Raw genomic sequence first — 20,008 nt, forward strand, 5'->3', positions numbered from 1 at the left:
CGTTTTTTATTAATTGCAATTAAACGACACTGAATTAATTAATCGTTCGCATTCAGTGACCTACAATCGTCGATTAGAATTTAAAAAAAATTTAACTCAAATGATGGATTTTTTCACAAGTTACAGTGTTTTCAGGTTTCACACATGACGGACAGGAAATTTTTTTGACCTATTTTGGTGTTTTTTTCCAATTCTATTGCAGTAAATCAATTTTTAAAAAGTATGGAATTAATCTCCATTAAATTATCTCGACAATAGTATGCAAAATATCTTGATTCCGTGAACTATCAAGACTATAATAATAAAAATAGCCGCCAAAATGAAGCGAAAAAAATTTTTCGATCGTAAAGCACTCTCTGATGCTTCGCATCATGAGTCGTGCAAAAATGTTTGTGATAGTAAAATAAGAATACTAAACAACTGGCTGATTTGTCTTTAAAATGAAAATGAGAACTATACTGATTATCTTTGTTGACAATTTTGACATATAGTACAAAAACTCAAAATGTCTACAGCTTCCTAAAAATAAAAATGTAATAATAGCGTTCATGTGTGCACACTGAGCATTAATATGGGTGTTCTCATTAGTGGTTTCTAGTTAATACAATAAATCTCTAGTTAATGTAATGTAAGTTCTAAAAGATACTAATACTTAATGTTTTATTATTTGATAGTATTTCGATGACAGTGTAACCAAGGGTTTCAGCTTTTGTTTGTATCCAAGCCGTTAAGATAAAATTGCTGAAGGACAATTTATGGGTTCTTTTAGGTCGTTTTACTTACCACGCGTGTCCCACACGCATGACAAGAAAGTATCTATGCAATTATAAAGTGCAGTGCATGTATGCGTAAATTGGCCTGCCAAGTTATTATAAGAAGAGTTAAATAAGTTTGATTTTTGAATTTTCGTATACATTCGTTTAGATTTGTTATAGGGAATGATGTTCTGACTAGTCTATGGAATCTAAGCCAATCTGAATCTTTCTAGCGAATGTAGTACAGGAAATAACATAACTTCATAATGATCAAGTACCCTATTAGCTATGGAGTGCGGAGGGAGCGGTCGCCAGTCGCGCCTGCTCGGGCGTTTGCTCGGCAAACTGCGCGGCGAGCATCGGTACAGCGCGCTCGACAAAAATTACTCTTTCACTTCTGCTGGGTAAGACAGAATAGATATTTACAAAAGCCAATGTGCAGTTAATTAAGACCTTTTCAAAAACCGCTTTCCTGTCATGAGGATTAATGCCCGCGAGCGGTCTGACCCGCATGCATCCTAAGGTTTCAGAAAACTTTTATGTAAGCTAAATGCGTACTGGATGCGAAGAGATGTACGAGTATTAATTCACGCATGCGGATGAAACACGCACGCGGACGCGGTGATAGGAAAACGTGCTAAGATAAACTTAGCACAACCTAGACAGCAAATTCGCTTCGGAGAAGAAATCCGTTTAAGGTGTTACCAGACCTTTGCGGGAAAAATGTGAAATTTCTGTAATTAAACCCGCTTAGTGGCCGCGTTGCGCATAAAGGGAAGCAACGGTATCTTATGCGGAATTCACTAGTGCTTCCTTTATGCTCATGTAGGTACAACCCGTACAACTACATCTTTTAAAAATTAAACGATCAGAGCTCCTTATTTAATCATTATAATCCATTCCAAGGCCTGCATTTTTTTCGTGTAAAGTCAAAGACGAGTGGATCAAGTCTCCATATTCGAGCAATGTCGAGACCTGTGTATCATAGATGTTATACCCACTTTGTAGAATAAATGAAAGCATTGAACGCGGCAGCAGCACGCAAGCAACGGATGAATCAGAACCGCCGACTCAAGCAGCAACCTCCACTGAACGTTTTGATGACGTGCAGTTTGCGGCCAACATTGATATGAGGTTTGTTCTCATTATTTGTGGTCGAATCTGAAGACACTACTTTGTCCTAACAGTAGTATCTATTTCTGGATAATGTGTTATGATAGTCACACGAAGCAATCCAAGTTCCAACATATCTCACTATCAGCTGTTTGTACTCAAAGTTGTTAATAGATACACTGACAATGAATTCTAAAGGTTTTCATGTTACAAATGGTTACGTGTTGAAGGTACAGCGGTCAATATTTAACTCCGGAGCAGCTGCCAGAGTTCTGCAACCAGCTGCATCACCTGGTGGAAGTGATCAGGAATATCCAGTCGTACGCGCAGGTCACAGGAGAATACCCGAGGTGGGGCTTGCGAACTACTTATTTACTTCCAGAAATTCTTGAAGTTTTGAAGGTGGTAGTACACTCGGTGATTCGACTCCGGCGGCACTACCGCTATACCTACCTATTTCTGTCGAATAACAGTATTCTTAACGCTTCTGTGTTCTGGTTTAATGGGTGTGGTAACGAAGACATACTTTTCCGAGCCATTCCAGCTAGTCCTCAAGGGTAGCGGAGTATCTGTTGTCGACCTCAGGTAGAAATATCTAATCTTATCTGGAGTTGATTACAGATGTTCATACGATTACATTACGTTTATATCTACCATTATTCGTGGGTAGTCTACTTGTATAGGGATACATTTCCTTATTGGCATTAATTACTTAAGTATAGTCCGCGCCAAACTGCTAGTCCGCTCTGAAGTTTTGGCCCGCTGGTGTAGTCAATTAGCTATGGCGACGCGATTCATTTCTATATTCAGAGTGGACTAGCAGTTTACGCGAACTATAACTCCTTAATCGTGTTGTTCTCCAATATCCAGTGAGCTAGAAAAACGTCTAGAGCAAGAGGCCCGCGAGGTGGCATCGTTAGCGGCGGAGGCGCGAAACGCCCGCGACGTGGCGCGGCGCGCGCAGGATCAGCGCCTCGCGCTAAGGGCGGAGCGCGCGGAGCTTGTTGCGCACCTCACGAGGCTTAGAGACACTGGTGGGTTATGGTTAGGGTGGTGGAGAGATAGTGCAGCTAGACGTGGGCATCTTGCAGTAGATATATCTGGAGCACGAGGATCATGTTGCGAGGGAAGCGCGTGGAAATTATTGCGCGCCTATCGAGGCTAAGGTATGCTGATGGGTTGCGTAGAGCAATGAGTTGTTATAGCTCATATATTGAGTCTTGTTAGTCCAGATTGATGACGAGTTCTTGAAGGGCTTTAATAAATTTCCAGCAACATGAAGTCTAATTCCTTGAATACCCTTTGTGAAATATTCTACAACATCCATGGCCAGGGAGAAAGTGTGCGAACTGTAGTCCTAACTGGTCCGTGTAGTATATTTTCTCTTATTATAGTCGAGATTTCTCTAATATCGTCCAGTTGGTAGCAGCGAATTGATATTACTAGATAACAATGGGTTATATACTTCGATCAACATGTCGATCGAAGGTTGTACTGCAGACTACCTGTAAAATAAATAAGTAAGTAGGCAATTTGGTTCACAGAAATCCGCGAACTAGAGAGCTCGGTGCGAATCTCAGATCGGAGACTATTCAGAAGCTGGGAGGCTCTCAAGGACTCGACCGATCCAGCTGCCTTTGAAACACTATTGGAAGAAGTCAGAGTATGAATTAAAATTATTTTATAGCAAACATAATGCAAAGAGTTTATTAGCGTTAAATCCTTCAGTCACTTTATTAAAAATACATAAATATTTTTTTAAATAACTTATACTAACAAAAACTGGGCTTCGTGCGCTACTTAGAAGCGGTCTTTTCTTGTTTACGAGGGGGAAACCTCCAAAAGGTATAGTCCGCGTAAATCTGCTAGTCCACTCTGAATAAAGAAATGAATTGCGTCGCCGTAGCAAATTGCATGACTACACCTGCACAGATTAATAAATAGTTACTACGTAAACACCTGGCCGCAACAACTTCAGCGGAAGCGGTCTATGAACAGCAGTGGACCTGCACGTAGGTACATCAATGTAACTATCCTATGTTTACAGAATAAACAAACCGCTCTAGACTGCCTCGTGAGACTGATAGAATGTCGTCGCTCTAATGTGTCGCACGCGCCGCCCCACCCACTGCCGCCGCCGAACAACGACTCTGAAGATGGTGCTGAAGGTACATTTAACTCCTATATAATAAATGGACATTAGAGATGACGTGGAATCAGATGTATTTCTTCTAGAGTGAAGACATTTGTAGGCTATAAACTTCATTTTCGAGTTTTTGTCTCTTTGTTTGATCATTTATCTGATATTGAAAACGGCTGTAAGGTAACGGCTATAGAACTCTTTGCAAAATCAAATGATTTTGTGCGGTATAAAATCCCAACCTTTGTACGGAATTGATCTTGAATATGCAGATTAGACAAAGGATAACCCAGATGACAAATTATGAAATTGATTATTTAATAATGTAATCGTTGTCAGCCATTTTGACTAGAAGTTACTTTTACCGATGCTATTTATTTTTGGGTAATTCAATACACGAAATGGCTTTATTAACGTTTGCTCCTTTGCTCAAGCAATCGACAATAGGTTGTCCTATAGCACAATGTCTTTTCCATCGCACATTTAGTTCGTTTTTGAGCACAGACGCAATGTAGTTGGTACTTCAATCCTTGAAACGATAACTAACGTTCTAGACTCGTCGTTAAACATGTCGGGCGGTCGCAGGCGGTTCGACGCCAAGCGTTCAAGTAACAAGCGTCGACGGAAGGAGTCTATGAAGGAGCCCCGCTCCGTGCCGCTGTCCGAGGAGCCCAGCAGACATGGACCGCAACAGGTAGGTTATATTATTACTACATATTACTACAGAACACTTGGAGAAAATTTGGACTGATTTCAGTGTTAATATCCGGCGATAGAAGTCAATCCATTCTTACTTTATTAATTGATTTATCAAAATACTAGTGGTGGTGAATTTCATACGCCCTTACGTGCTTGAAAGTCGTCGTGGCTAGTTGTTTTAATTGGATAGCCTTTAAAAATCTTGTTGGAGGAATACCTTCATGTTCATGGACACGGATCATGAAGGCTATGAGGACCATTAGGACCCATTAGGACTTATGGGCTTAAAAACATTCAAGAGATAGCTTATCCGTAGCACCACCACGCAGTGCGGTGGAGATATGGCGCTCCAAGACTCTTACAGTAAAATAGTTCCGCGGCTAGTAGTGGGATATCTTTGGGATATGAAAGAGTTGCTGTAGTGATGTCGCAGGCAGGTTCGAGTAAGAGACGTGTTTATGGTTTGATATCTTTATTGTAACTTACTTAATAATACTCTAGCACTAACTTATATTAGGGTGCCTTAGCTCCATATAATACACAGTACATTGCAAAGTAAGTATAGAAAATATATAGCGGCGCTTTGTCGCAGGCATAGATTAGTAAAGATTACTCACTCCTAACAAGAAAATGTACCCAGTTTTGAGAATTGAAATAGTTGCGTAAAAAAGTATTGCCACGTCTCCGTGTTAAAATGTCCCTAAAATAGTTGAAATAATTATTTATTTATTACGTAAATTACGTAATTATTACGTAAATTAGTTATTTATTCGTAAAATTTCTCTAAAAATGTTTTTATTTGTCAAGGATTCAAAACAAGAACTTACTAAAATAAGCCGTTTGTAATCTTAACTAATCTATGGTCGCAGGTGACGCTGTACATCCAGGGCGCGGAGTGCGCGGTGCAGCGCGCGGGCAGCGCGGGCGGCGCGCTCGGCCCGCTGCAGCTGCCCGCGCGCGCCAGCGTCCGCGACATACTGTTCTTCACCGCGCACTGACACGGCTTCGGATTATACACTGATAATAAACTATTTCACTATAAAATGATTTTCATTTCTTTAGATTTTTAATTAAGAGAAAATCTTTTCTATTTTGTGTTAATACGCGTATCTGTAAATATGGCAAATGCGAAATATGTGTGTTAAACTTAGCTTCAAACTTAATCGAAATGTTTTCTGATATACGGTCGCAGATACAATTTCGTTAATATAGAGTTTTACTATTTCATATTGTAAAGTTTCCGGGGATTACCATAATGTAATGAGTAGGTAGTACTGAAATAAATATGAAATACTGAAATAAATTAAGTATTTAGAGGAAAAAATATTGCCTTCTTTATTCATAGCCATACATAAAGAGGCGAGGCAACAATGAAGATTTTACCATGTTTCGTTTCTTTTTTACCACGAAAAAACAAGGTATTTACTTCCGGCGTTAAATAGGCAAATGCATGAAAAATACTACAAGTAGGTAAGTGCTTTTATGTTATTTATTTTGTACATTAGAGATGTGACATCGTACAGTTATTCCGAAGTGTTAGTGCGCCTTCTCGGCGGCCGGAGGACTTTCGGGTGTGGCGTTTATCGGCGCGTCTCTCGCTGAGGGAGATGAGACTTCTTCTTTGGCCTGTAAAAAATACAATGTTATTATTAATCATACCGGTACTCGCTAGAATGTACGTCTATTAACCGCGAGGTACAGGTTTCAGCATAACTCAAAGGATTGTGCGTCTGTACTCATACGCGGCAATTATTTAAGTACTCATCCTTATTTAGCGAATTACTTGGCAGATATTTATCAAGATCCTAGATGTTTAGAAAATTTTGATAGCGTGATTCAGAACAATTGAAGCGCCTTTCGATTTACCGAAAGGAAAGTTTGATTTCAATGTATGCTTTCTCAATATGATACAATTAGTTTGCTTGTTACAAGAGACTGATTAGTATATTTTAACAGGTTACTGAAGTTCCGTAGAATCAACACCAATAAAGTTTTACTTTTAAACAAGACCTAGAATATTACACAAGGTTATATGTTAGGTACATTACCGTCAGCCGCGGCGTCGCAGACTTCTCCTGTATTGCTGCTTGTTCTTCTTTCTTATCTTCCCCTGGTGCTGGAGCCGTCAGAGTCAACTATTAAAGGTTGACCATTATTAATGTCTTTGTAATTCTTTCAAATGGATGATCAATTTTGTATCTTTAAAACGGTGAGTTCACGGAACTGGATTTTTTTTTATTTTTCCAAACTCAACATTTTTGAGATATTTTAGAAATTGGCAAATCAGAACTGTCTATGTGTTGTAAATATCTACATTAATGCGGAATTAAAATATAAGTCTTTTGATGAGTTTTTGGTCAGTGAAATACTAATTACATACCGGTGTTTTTTTTATTATTATTCACGTTTAATTTTATTATTATGATTTTTTCTATTCACACAATGAAACTTTATATTTTAACGTCTATGAAACATTTATAATTTAATTCACCTCAGTAGAATTAAATACCAAAGGTCCTATTTCGTACTACGTCTTTAAAAAACAATTACCTGAACAGCCACAAAGGCAAAAGTTGCAACGAGCAGGAATGTCTTCATCTTGGACCAATGTTAGCAATAAAGTCGTCTGCATCCCGCTCTTATTTATAACCGACAAAGTGCAGATTCAAAACACGATATCAAACAATCAGCAATACTCTCTGTTTATAAAACACACGGAACAATTAACGAAAGTTAATTGCTATTGTTTTATCGCTTTGAATGTGTTGCCAAGAAATAGTCTCCTTGACCGTGATTTGATTCGTAAGATTTTGTTGCGTTTTATGTTTATAGGTACCTATTTAATACGCAGGCAAACTACGTGCCTGAGACAGTGCTATTCAATTTTATAATAAGTTAATAAGTAGGTAACCAATTTTTAATTTAATCATTCTAAACTAAGCCGTTTTTGACACTTAGCATCTTCTTTCTTTTAGGTAAATCAGCAAATCATGGTATTCCTGGTAAAGGATGATCCTTCTAGCGTGGATACCAGAAATAATAATGCAGCTGACATTGGTGTCACTGCAATCGAAGAACGAAGAGTTCTAATACCTTCGAAGCTATCTTCTACTGCCGTCTTAAACCAGATCACGTAATAGTTATGTAATGTCTTTCCTAACTTCAGACAAAATAAACAGTTGCTATTTAGTTTATTTAGCTAGCCGTTTACTATTAATAAGGGTAGCAGAATTACAGCCACGTACTTTTGAAGTTCCACTTATCGATTAAAACTATATCAACAACTATTAAACATTATTATTTTAAACCTATTTTAATTATTGTATTTTTTTAAGAAAACAGAAAACTTTTTGGGGACTCCGCAATTATTACACTATAAACAATGTACTACTATATTATTATGTCGGACATTTGAAGTATAACGAAGCGAAACAAGTGGAATGAAATTTGTTATGCCTTCGTATGAATCGTGAAATGGAATACAGGCACACGTTCGGAAACACTTAGCTTGGTGACTGCAGTAACATACGTGTAACATTAATTGAATTAATATTAAAATATGCTTCCTTTTATTTTAATAATGAATAACTTTATATCAATTTATATGATTTATTTAAAAAAATGGAACATGTAAATTTTGACATATTCTGAACGTCACACAATTTCTGAACGCGTCAGCCTTGAGACGTTGGCATTTTTGGTATTTTATTCGCCAGCTCGATTCAATTACGTTTGGCAGATGTGATGTGTAATAATGGATTGATTGAAAATAGTGGATTGTAAACAGGGTTTTAACTGAATGACGACTCGAGTGATTTTCGAAAGACACGAAGACTCTTTAGCTTTAGTATTTTAATAGATTTTTATTTATAAAATGGCTTCTAGAGGTGGTATTATGGTGACGGGGACGAACGGAGCTGACTTCGAGCACAGAGAGAAAATAGCTATTCAGTATCAGTTAAGGTGAGTTGGAGGAGTATTTTTATTCATTTAGGTGGGGTGAAGGGTGCCGCGTCTCCAGGGTGTGAGACAGACGACATTATTTCGTCAAGTTCCGTCAAATTATTTTTAGACGAAAGCAATTGATAGGGAATAGATTTCCCGCCGTTTATTTGAACGTCGGCAATTTATAGCGACACAGTTTCTTTTCATTCGTAAAAAATAAACATATTATAATGTTATAGTTGTAATAAAAGTGTCTACAATATTGTGTTATCGTTAACAATATTTTTATCCATTTACATATCATACAGTTAGCAAAATTTTTATAATTGGCTCTTTACTATTCTTATTATTTCCGTAGTGTTTAAAGAGTTAATAAAATATTCGAAATGGATTCCATATTTTTTGAAATTGTACTAAATTTAGTGAAGACGTTGTTTTCTAATGGAAGTGTGTCTTATGGGATCTCACACAAGGTGGATCACACACAAGATGGCTGTTGTATTATATGGTAATGATAATATATTTCATCCTAGTTCTGCCTAATAACAGCAGTGTAAAATGCTACTGTGTTCTGGTTTGAAGGGTGTGGTACGGGAGACATTGTTATTCGAGACATTCAGTCAGCTTAGTTCGCATAGGTAGTGGCAAATTGTTGGCAAATTCAGGTAGGCATCTAATCTTATCTTGGGTTGATTACAGATGTCCAGAGCAATAGTAGCCTCATACCATCAGGTAGATTGAATACTGGTCTGCTACCCATATAAAAAAAAACCAAAATATAAATTCCTGTGTTCCTTATGCTGGGTATGAATTAGGATTTTAATGTAATTTAATGAAAATTCAACACATTACATTAAGTACTTGTAATATTGCAAAGTGAAAATTACAGTTAAAAAACAGTAGATACTGCTACACATGTAAATGATTACCAAATATTACATTACAAGTATATGTAATATATTACAAAACAATTGTTTTTATTGTCAATATGTAGTGCTATGTGACAAAAAGTTTGCAATTAAATTGATAAACACTGTCATATCTATGTATCTCAATTAGTTATGTAGGGTCTTATGGCATTCTACTTCATGACTCAAACATTTAATATGAAGATTTTTTGTTTGTCCACTTGAGAAGTGCGTATAGTACAGGATCCCTAGTATAGTTTTCATCATTTATTACTAAGAAGCTGATTTTTCGTGAGTAGCTTTGTTTCGAAAGATAAAAATTATATTATCCTATTACGTGATACCTTTGTCCTACAGTTACTAATAAAAAAAAAATCCTGTGGAATTAACATCTTTTCAGCGTAGGTCCAAGATGACATACCATGCAATTTGTAGGACAATGTGCATGGTAGACTATGTAAATGTTAGACAGCCAATAAAAAAAAAATCAGCTGGTTAGTAATTATTTTTCATGACCTTGTTTATGATACATGTTGGATAGGGGGGGACACCTTAAAAAAAACTTATATTTTGTACGAAAAATATTTTTTCACATTATTTAAATAATTATCTTGATAATTAACAAAGAAAAATTTGGTTAGTAATAAATTTTTAGAATTCGTCCGGTCAACATATTTTATCCTTGCTGCCCCTATCAAGCTACCATTTACCAACATTGCTGTAAGGAAAAATATTGGGCGTCTTGTCGAAACGAAGCTACTCACGGAAAATCAGCTTGTTAGTAATAAATGATGAAAACTATACCAGGGATCCTGTACTAGTAGTTATTGCTGCCTTGGACTGCTTGCATGGACACCTGTAACCAACTCCATATGTTTTGCTACCAACATATATAAAATAATTAGAATCTCTTACTTAAGTCGTCTCAAAAAAGAGAAAATTTATATACTTACAATGTAAGGCAGAAATCAATAAAACGTGATATTTAGATAAAAAATCCATGATAATGAAAAGGTTGAGAACCCCTTGCACCTTTGATAAACTGTTATAATTGCTTATGTTTAAAAATAAATAAAGAATTTCCCTTCCTTACCTTCCAGTGCACTGAACAAGTCAAGGCTGAAGTACTGTGTGTTCTTCCACCATGTGCTATTCCTTGTGATGCTGGCGAAGCTCTCCGCTGATATCCTGGATAAACTGGACATATTCATACTGGAGATTGAGGAGTTGCAAATACCACCGGTAAGTACCCATTATTTAAAGTGACATAATGACTTCTCGTAGAGTTGTATTGTTATCAATCCTGTTGCTTTTCTAACTCTGTCATATATTGAAATGTTACAACATATATACTTGGCAATAAATCTATTTTATTGTTGGAATAATATTTTTGTTACACGTAAGACTTACATATTTCTTTATAATTTGTGATCTGTAAATTCTTTTAATACCTTTCAGTTGAGTCAATGAGTGAATTAAGAACTGTTGTACATGTATTAGAAGAAATACTCTGAGATTTTCCAATATAATCTTTAGAATTTACAACATCCATAATTCTAGAGTAATTTTAATGTAGGACTTTGGGGTTGTTTACATATGTCCATGGGAGACAGTAAAGTTTTGAATACTTACAGACTTTCATTTGTAATTTCACCTGATAGTAAGTATATTGTGTTAAGATGTAGAATGCCAGCTAGAAGAACTTACTATGCATGTGAGCTCTTTTAATTTAATAAAATGAAAATTGAAAACAGGAAAACAATGTTCTATTTCAATAAAGCATCTCTTACAGCCGCTCTGGTGGGAATACATCTGGTGCCTGTCGCTTCTTCTCTCCTTCCTGGGGTTATCGGCGATCAAGCGGAACAATATAAAGTACCTACGAAGGTACATGTATGGGGTGTGCGCGCTCGGGCTGGGACCGTTGTTGTACTGCGCGCTGCACTACTGCGGGGATGTGTGGCGGTATCTATCAAGGGATGATGAGGATGAGGAGCCTGATATACATTTGTGGCAGGTGAGATGTAATGATATATTACATATTCTTTGTTTTATTAGTTTTAACACATTTTATTAAAATGGTGAGGAGTTGTTAAGAACTCTGTATGTTGCTACCAGTGACAGTGGTAGAAACCGGGCAGGTACAAGTTCAAAATCCAAGCATGCACCTATCCGACATAACAATGGAAAATTGTTTTCAATGTTGTGTGCATATTACAAATTAATTACTCTATATATTGCCTCTGAGAGAAGATCTCTGATTACATACATTGGGATAGTCATGTTTCATGTTTGAATGCTGGTAGAAGCCCTTCTAGCTCGTCTTCGGAGGTACAACTACCACATCTATCATGTATTTCTGGCTTAGAATAGTAACTTATGTGCTTCTGTAGTCAGGCCTGAGGGAATGGGTTTTTATAAGGCGGTAGTAAAATTAATATACTTGTTCAATATTATCAGTAAATATGATTATTAATGAATAGAAAAGAATATTCTATAATGATTAATGTATTTAATTCCAGGGCTACCCCTACGGTCTGCTATGGTACGCGTTCATCCTGCTGGCCTCCCAGGTCCACTTCTTCCAGCTGTACTTCTCCTACAACCTGCTGAAGGCGTGGCGCGCCAGAGGAGCGCTCAGGAAAGCCGACTAAACCACCTTCTGTTTTAAAGATTACTTAAATATATTCTATGTCCAGAATTCCCGATATTGTTATCTGGTTACTCACATATTAAGAGTATAGTATTGGGTATTAGGGGCCATTCAAGTATTACGTAAGCAGATTTATTACAATTATTTACCCCCCCCATTCCCCTTGTCAGCAAAAGCTCTTACCCCTCCCCCATGCTTACGTAAACATTTTTCAATTAATGTATAGTTTTTTTTTTATATTATAATTATAATGTTATAATTATAATTTTAAAAATACCTAAACGTATGCATGATTTGCGGGAATTCCCGAAAAGCGTTTCGCTTTCAAGTAAAGACAATGTGAGGGTTGCCATTCGTGTAAACAAGTGACAAACTACCGATGACGTAATCATCATCTAGACTCCCCTATCCCCCATGTCAGCCAAAATAAGCAAAGCAATGACCCCCCGCCCACCTAAAAGCGCTTACGTAATACTTGAACGACCCCTTAAGAGCAGGGTTTAAGGGGATAGGGCATTAAGAATTTAATGGCGTAGCAGATTTGTAATGCATCATTATTAATCGGATGTTCAAATTGGTATTTTTTTTTTATCTAAGAGGGAGAATAGCAATCAAAAAAACGTCATACACATAGGCAAGGTGTTTCAGAAAGGGTAGGTCTAATGGATACGTTCTGAACATTCGAAGAAGGGTTTTTAATTTTTTGTGTCTTAAGCGCGTAACACTTTTGTATGTGACTGTATGTGCGTACATTTGTGGTACACACATTTGCGTACCACAAATACGCAAAGAAAATTTTGTTTTATGAAAACGAAAAGTACTTACAATATTGGAGAATTTGTCAGAATATATATTTTAAGGAAACTCTGAAAATTTAGCTATATTTAACTAGTAAATCGAAGCAAAATATTTAATTATACTACTTTTTCGCGTACTTCAAATCTGGACATATAATATCTTTGAGTTATATTTTGTTCTTTGTTTTGTCAAACCATCTGAAAATATTCCTCGTCCACTCTCGTTATAAGCATTTTTGTACTTAGGTTTGCTGTAGAATTCTGTCTGAATATTTAGTATACGTTTTGTTCATAAAACGACACAGATAAATTTATCAGATCCGCCAAAAAATTTTGGTTTAAAATTTTTTATGTTATTTTTTTATTATTAAATTGTTCGGTTTTGGCATTAATATAAATCTGTTATTGATTTATTAACCTTTTGAAAATATAGAATAAGAAACAATGTATATAAAATATTTTTAAAACTTTTCAGACTGGTATGGTTTACATTTTAGTCATTTTTTGTTTTTAATTTTTTGTATTTTTGGTTTAATGTTGTTTGTTATATGGAAATTCTTATAGCTGGCGGTTCTTTATCGTTTAATGTGCAATTAATTTACACTCACCGTATGTTTCAAGTTATTTCATTTACAAATTCCATGTCTGAATGTTCTTTATCAGCGGTCACTGCCGTCTAAGAGTGGAATGTAAATAAACATTAGGTAATAGTTTAACAGCGAGCGAAGAACGATTGGCGAGTAAAAATATTTTTTCCTTAGATGTTAGGAATTTTGGTGAATAGTTTTTGCAAGAATATGATTTGATTTATCAAATTAAGACAAAAAATCTCTTATTTACTTCTGTATATCAAGTCATGGCAGTAATAAATCGCTAGTTCCTAAAATGTAAAAAATAGATGACTGAAAGACATTTGAAATGAAAGACGTGTTTTGTTTCATTTATAAAACTTTCACATATTTGTGTAATCATTTAATCATTCGATTTCTCTTTAATAACATTGGGTAATAATAGCTTGCCATATTCGCATGTTTTGTTATATAATAATGACGCAAATTTTGTGAAAATCGTTTATCGCTTATCGTTTGGTCGCTCGTTGTGAGACAAGTTTAGTGAGGTGTCGTTGAATAATCTGTTTTAATGTAAAAGACAGTTTCAAAAGAGTTATATGTTATATCTTTGTCCTGATATTTATTATCTGTAAGAGTAATAAAATATTGTGTAAATATTATAAAGTTTATTTTATTCATTGTTTAAATCGGGTGAGTATATATACCCTTATGTGTTAGGAAATCGGTATATTTTAGATAAATGTTATAGATTTTGAGAAAAATTGTATAGAGCAAAAATGACACTTACTAGAAGATTAATGTAATGTTTTTTAAATGTTACCGATCACATAAAATATTTTTAATTAAATGTTATAGTTTATGTCTGTTATATTATGTTATGTGCTGAAATTAGTTAGACACATAATGTAAAATGAATTTAAGTGTTCATTACTTGTGAAGTATTTCAAATTAGTTTTTATACCATTTTTTTCATTTCGGTTAATGGTTTTATTAATTGAATAATTATAAAAATATGCCTTTTTTAATTTAGTATAAGGCATACTTTTAGATACCATATATGCACAAAAGCGCGTGCCGCTCAATTTTTTGCGCAAAAAGGAAATGTTATGGCTCTAGCAGACTGTCTACTTTTTAGTATCGGCGATTTGCGGTTTCTTGAAACATAAATACGTTTTTCGCGTTCAGTTGTTGCATAGAGTATACAAAAGGAGTTGCGTGTGCAAGGTTTAGCGTTTAATAGTTACATCTGTGTTCGAAAAGCAGCAAATTCCGCGATTATCAGTGTCAAAAGTAGCATGTCTGCTGGAGCCTTTAATTGGTAAAATAGCATCCATATTATAATTCGTTGTAATCTCGCTATTTTCGGTTTAACTTTACCGAAACTACAGATAGAAAAATTTAAAATACCTTTTGTTTTGCATCATACAAATAAATGTAAATTAGCAAATAGTCAGTTTGAAATCACGAACAATTTAATTTATATTTGTATAGATTTAGGTGAAGTCTCAAGGGTAGATCCTAACATGCCTAAGAGTTGCCTAATGCTAGTTAAGTTGTAAATAATGTTTATATGTGGTGTTTTGTTTGAAGTTTTCCCTTGGAGTTATTTATGTGAATAAATGTTTTGAAGAAAAGTGCTTTGTTTTAATTTATTTACTCCCGACTCAGTTGCATAAATTCCTGTATGTCGGGTAGTTTATGTAAATAACAATTAATGCACAATCTATCACTATTATAGTCGGCGCCAAACTGCTAGTCCGCTCTGAAGTTGTTGCGAGTAGGCGTAGTTGTACAATTTGCTATTGAGACGCGATTCATTTTTATATTCCGAGCGACTAGCAGTTTTACGCGGACCATACTTGATACCATCGCGATCGTGGTGCGCGCGCGAGTAGTGTTGGTGATATTTAACGATCTACAAAGTTGACCATCGTAGGGTGCTGTGAGTTTTTACAACTTTATTTATTAAATTACATATACTATTCCGTGTTTCCGAGAGCAGGGTAAGCGGTTGCTACCGGTTGTCATTGGACAGTAGTTTTTGAACTTAGCGGAGGCCTTATTAGGTAGATAAGATGGGTTATATACTTCTAGTCCTGATACATGTTACTCTGAAGCCATCGCAATCAAGCCTCGAAGGATTCTTTTCTTTACTTTAAAACTTGATCTCTGTAAAGATTTTTTAATTGAAGAATGATATTATAAGGAATAAAAGTGGAAAAGGAAACTACAAAATCGATCAATAAAGCTCATAGTCGTCTATTTATAATTCGTCGTTCGTTATCAGCTGGTTCATTATCATTCGTCGGCGATGTGCACGTCGTCGTCGGACTCGTCGGCGGAGGGCGGGCTGCCCGCGTCCGCGGAGTCCGGCGCACACCGCCGCCACTTCGCGCGACGGTTTTGAAACCAGGTTTTCACCTGCAATTGGTAATATATTAAGTCTCTCATATAGATAATCGAAGGTATTTGAGAGTATTGAGTATTTAAGAGAAAAATCAAGACTAATTTAGAAACAACTAGAAGTATTTGAACGAGCGATAATCATAACGCTTTCAACTAAGCTATGGTAGTAGTTGAAATTTAGCCTTTTAATTGAAGAGTCAATTGGCAAAGGGATCTCTCCTGACAGGCTAGGTTATCATGCCTGGAGAGCGGTAGAGCTTCAATAGTCTCAGTTCGGAGCTTTTATTTAAGCAAGATGTTAAGGAAACTGATAGCGTTATTCAAAAGCGCCGTCTCTTGAAAAGTTTCGAAAAATCGCTACATTACTAGATTAAAACTTGTAAAGCCACACAACACGCCAAATTCATTATCAATGCTGCTACTACGCCTAGCCTAGCATCCTAGCTTTTATTTCTGTACTTTGTACTTAAGGATAGGGTTAATAATAATAATAATAGAGTTTCGTTCGTACCCTTTGGGTATGGAACCCTGAAAACTAAATGAAAACACAAGTGCTCATCCCCACCTGTCGATCACTAAGTCGTAACGAGGCAGCAAGCGCTCTCCTCTCATCAGGCGTGAGGTACTTGCTGGCCCCGAAGCGGCGTTCCAGCGCCCCGGTTTGTGCCGCGCTGAACCGCACCTGCCCGCCCTTGCGCCGCCCGCCCACGCCCCACCACGGGCTGCAACACGACGCAGGCAACACTGCAATCAAATGCGTCAGATAATAAGTATAAGTGATTTTTTTGGGAAAAAGTAATTGAGAAGAATGCGTTATTTATTATTATTTTTAAAACATATTAATAGTAAATAGTTAAAGTAATTTATAAATAGTACATCTTATTGTTAATTTACCATAAAAGTAGGTAAAACTTTCATTAGATATCTAATATTGCTACTATTCTATCGATAACATATTTTTGGAAATCTTAGGTGTGCGGATTATTTGACAATGTTTTTACTTAACGTTTAAGCAGCTAGTAAGATGTACCTAACTTCATAATTATAATAAAATAAAGGGTGCGAGTATGAGGTTTGAATCTCGGACTTTGTACCTACTCCTTAGTCTTTTTGTACTTCTTTGTTAGGCTTAACTATTATTCCACCATACATCCATTCAATGTATACTCATATATACATTATGTATATGTATACTCATATTATATTATTAAATTTATATTTGCAACATAGTAAGCAATATTGTCGGAAAAACTTTATACTAAGAACGCTTAACAACAAATAATGATACCTAACAAGATAATTATTGAATACTGATATGATAAAAAAAAGTGTCATTGAATAATATCGCGTATTTATATAGCTATAGGGATAAGGTGTTACATTTCTTTCTTTATCTGTTTAATAAGATATACTCTTCTATCTATATCGACACAAATCAGGGTGTAAAAAGTATATTCATAGCAGTTGATAATTCGTAAAAAGGGCAATTGATGATAAAAATAAGGATACAATTATGGAAAAGATAAATAGATAGGTAGGTACCTACATCAATTTCGATTTGCTATCATAAAGCTTGAGCTCAAGCCAAGAAAATAATCAGTAAAAATGATCGTTTTATATAGGTATTATTGGTTCGTAAGTTCTAGAAGTTATTTAGAAAATTTATATAAAAAGGCAGATAAAAGCAGTACTTACCCTTAGTATGAGTTTTTACGTTTTTACAAGAATGACTGTTTTTGTATTTGTTTACGTATTTGCTCATACATTTCCAATCAACGCCCCTAGCGGGCGGTATCAAAACTGATTTGGAAATGTATTGGAAATACGTAAACAAATACAAAGACGGTCATTTTTGTAACAACGTAAAAGCTCATACTAAGGGTACAGGTGAGTTCTATTTTCTCATTTGTTTGTCATATTTTTCTTTATTTAGCAGCCTTTGAACAGTTATTATTGTTTTTTCTAATATTTTATAATTAGCGTGGAATATGAAATAATTAAAGAAAAGTCTGCGTCTTGCTTTTTGTTTTTTAGTTCGAAGTACGATTAAGTTAAGACAAGATAACCATGTAAGCTGTATTATATCCACGTGGAAGATTAGTCCATACAAGTACATTAATATTATCGAAAGGATAAGCAATAATACTTTTAGCGAAAATCAGCACATTTATGAATGTTGCTTGATAAATATCAGTGTAATTATGATAAAATATTGATAAAAATGTAAATATTGTATTGCTAATTTGGTATCTATATAAAACATACAACAAATGTATGTTTGTAAATACGAGAAATGACGTTTTATCGGACCAAATGAAATTACAGTTATCGCGTTTTCGTCAATAGATGATTATCATCTACACACGTACATACGTACACACGTCCGTTGTAAATAATCAATCTGTCAATGTCAATCTGTCCAATGTTTTGCTTACCAAAGATTAACATTTAACAATTTAGCTTACTAGACATTTTCTAATTCTGATATTTTGTAAGCAAAATTTAGGAAGACTGAAGTACTAATAACAGGAGTACCTGTTGAATATGACAAAGTACACGTTTGTGTTAAAACTTCTTCTATATAATTATTAATTTATTAAGTGAACTGTGTAAGAAGTAATCATACAATTTAAATCACAAGTAAAGCGGCGTGTTCAAGTGATTTGGTTTTACAAGGGTCATACTAACATCAGTCATTTTACATAATATACCAATTACCTAAGTAATAAATCATCGAGAATATCTATAATTTGATGACAATGATAGCCTAGTGGTTAAGAAAGTCGGCCTCTCGATCGAGGGGTCTGAGGTTCAAATCCCTGGCACGCACCTCTGATATTTCGAAATTATGTGCGTATTAGAAATTAATTATCACTTGCTAAAACGGTGAAAGAAAACATCGTGAGGAAACCTGCATACCTGAGAGGTTTATAAAAAAAGATCAAAAAATCTCAAAGATATGTGAAGTCTACCAATACGCACTTGGCCAGCACGGTGGACTATGGCCTAATCCTTCTCATTATGAGAGGAGACCCGTGCCCAACAGTGGGACAGTAATGGGTTGATGATGATGATGATCTATAATTTAATATATGTCATATAGCCACCTTTTGGACGTGAAAAGGTATACTTTATATATATTCATGGGCGTGACTTTATATAAGATCTATGTTACTGATCTATGTTATGTAGTGGCGCCATCTCTTGACGAAGTGCAGAGAGTTGCCAAGTGAAATTATTTGAGTTGTCTAACCTCTGTCAAATCCATATGGATGTCGTATGCTGTAGGGATGGGAGACGAATCTGTTTGCGGCGAGCTGGTTCCGTAGTATTTGTTCCGTATTTAACATGGGTTCGCTGTAGAAACTCAAAGGTGGCCTCGTCTCCATTGGGTAGCTCTTTATCCGGTACTGCCAGGGATTCGCCTTTAACGCCATCGGTTGTAGAGGGTAGGTGTTCCGTCTGTGTTCTAAGTTGATCTTTGCAAATTCGAGTTCCGTTTGTACTTCTGTTACAACGTTGAATTTACTTTGCTGCTCATTGACTTCTACATCGTTTACGGGTTCGGTTCTGCAGGTCAGCGCCTGGGTGGGTCCACTAACATTCTTGTATGTCTGTTTTTTCGCATCACTCAGTATGTCTTCTATGAGAAACGATTTTTTCTGACGACACGCGCACATTTTCACGTCTTGATATGTACTGCCGAATTCATTATCGGTTACCGATAGGTGTTATAATTGATAGCTACTTATTTAATGCACGCACCTAATCTAGTTCCTGATATGCGGCGGCTATGTCATTCTTTTTACGCGATTTTAGTATTATATGTCTAAATAATAAGGAGTGAAATAGCGTGCAGTTTCGCACTGGTCAAGTGTAAAATATTTTTTGTTTGTTCACATGACTAAGTTTTACTTCGGTTTTCGTTTTACTTTTACTCGCCTAAGTAAGATTAAACATACACAAATATAGGACAAAACGATTGATTACATTTTGACACTATTTGGCAAATAGCCTATT

General features: G+C 35.7%; 3 protein-coding genes across 5 annotated transcripts; 2 read left to right on the forward strand and 1 right to left on the reverse strand.

Moving 5' to 3' along the window:
* Positions 1-468: 468 nt before the first annotated feature.
* Positions 469-5,705, forward strand: LOC140745649 (uncharacterized). The gene is made up of 9 exons (XM_073077588.1): positions 469-628; positions 1,042-1,159; positions 1,764-1,889; positions 2,099-2,218; positions 2,739-2,902; positions 3,413-3,531; positions 3,916-4,036; positions 4,563-4,702; positions 5,577-5,705. The coding sequence occupies exons 2-9, from the start codon at positions 1,044-1,046 to the stop codon at positions 5,703-5,705; spliced, it is 1,035 nt and encodes a 344-aa protein (XP_072933689.1). The 5' UTR covers positions 469-628; positions 1,042-1,043.
* Positions 5,706-8,315: 2,610 nt separating this feature from the next.
* On the forward strand, positions 8,316-15,216 carry jagn (jagunal). 3 transcript variants are annotated; one of them, XR_012102672.1, is made up of 5 exons: positions 8,316-8,670; positions 10,661-10,802; positions 11,341-11,577; positions 12,083-12,313; positions 12,701-15,216. XR_012102672.1 is itself a non-coding variant. In XM_073077512.1 (4 exons), exons 1-4 carry the CDS (start codon positions 8,582-8,584, stop codon positions 12,212-12,214), a joined length of 600 nt encoding a protein of 199 aa, XP_072933613.1. In that variant the 5' UTR covers positions 8,317-8,581; the 3' UTR covers positions 12,215-15,216. The 3 variants fall into 3 exon arrangements, 2 of the variants coding, with proteins under 2 accessions (XP_072933613.1, XP_072933614.1); XM_073077512.1 differs by having other exon boundaries at positions 8,317-8,670; positions 12,083-15,216; XM_073077513.1 differs by having other exon boundaries at positions 8,342-8,670; positions 11,353-11,577; positions 12,083-15,216.
* Positions 15,217-15,880: 664 nt separating this feature from the next.
* On the reverse strand, positions 15,881-19,668 carry LOC140745232 (uncharacterized). Its single transcript, XM_073076968.1, has 3 exons — positions 19,242-19,668; positions 16,554-16,732; positions 15,881-16,003 (listed from the first exon to the last, which is right to left on the reverse strand). The coding sequence occupies exons 1-3, from the start codon at positions 19,666-19,668 to the stop codon at positions 15,881-15,883; spliced, it is 729 nt and encodes a 242-aa protein (XP_072933069.1).
* Positions 19,669-20,008: the final 340 nt, after the last annotated feature.

This window comes from Epargyreus clarus, unplaced genomic scaffold (genome assembly GCF_041222505.1).
Source record: "Epargyreus clarus isolate Ecla_fem2 unplaced genomic scaffold, WU_Ecla_fem_2.2 ptg000010l, whole genome shotgun sequence".
Lineage (NCBI taxonomy): Eukaryota > Metazoa > Arthropoda > Insecta > Lepidoptera > Hesperiidae > Epargyreus > Epargyreus clarus.

Bases quoted from the DNA above. Each gene is read 5' to 3' on its own strand.
- LOC140745649 (XM_073077588.1), top strand. From the start codon at position 1,044: ATGGAGTGCGGAGGGAGCGGTCGCCAGTCGCGCCTGCTCGGGCGTTTG. The intron at 1,890-2,098 runs GTTTGTTCTCAT...TACGTGTTGAAG, and splicing joins GCGGCCAACATTGATATGAG to GTACAGCGGTCAATATTTAA. The intron at 2,903-3,412 runs GTGGGTTATGGT...TTTGGTTCACAG, and splicing joins CACGAGGCTTAGAGACACTG to AAATCCGCGAACTAGAGAGC.
- jagn (XM_073077512.1), top strand. From the start codon at position 8,582: ATGGCTTCTAGAGGTGGTATTATGGTGACGGGGACGAACGGAGCTGAC. The intron at 8,671-10,660 runs GTGAGTTGGAGG...CTTACCTTCCAG, and splicing joins GCTATTCAGTATCAGTTAAG to TGCACTGAACAAGTCAAGGC. The intron at 11,578-12,082 runs GTGAGATGTAAT...ATTTAATTCCAG, and splicing joins CTGATATACATTTGTGGCAG to GGCTACCCCTACGGTCTGCT.
- LOC140745232 (XM_073076968.1), bottom strand. From the start codon at position 19,668: ATGTGCGCGTGTCGTCAGAAAAAATCGTTTCTCATAGAAGACATACTG. The intron at 16,733-19,241 runs GTTAGACAACTC...ATTTGATTGCAG, and splicing joins TCCATATGGATTTGACAGAG to TGTTGCCTGCGTCGTGTTGC. The intron at 16,004-16,553 runs GTGGGGATGAGC...TACCAATTGCAG, and splicing joins TACGACTTAGTGATCGACAG to GTGAAAACCTGGTTTCAAAA.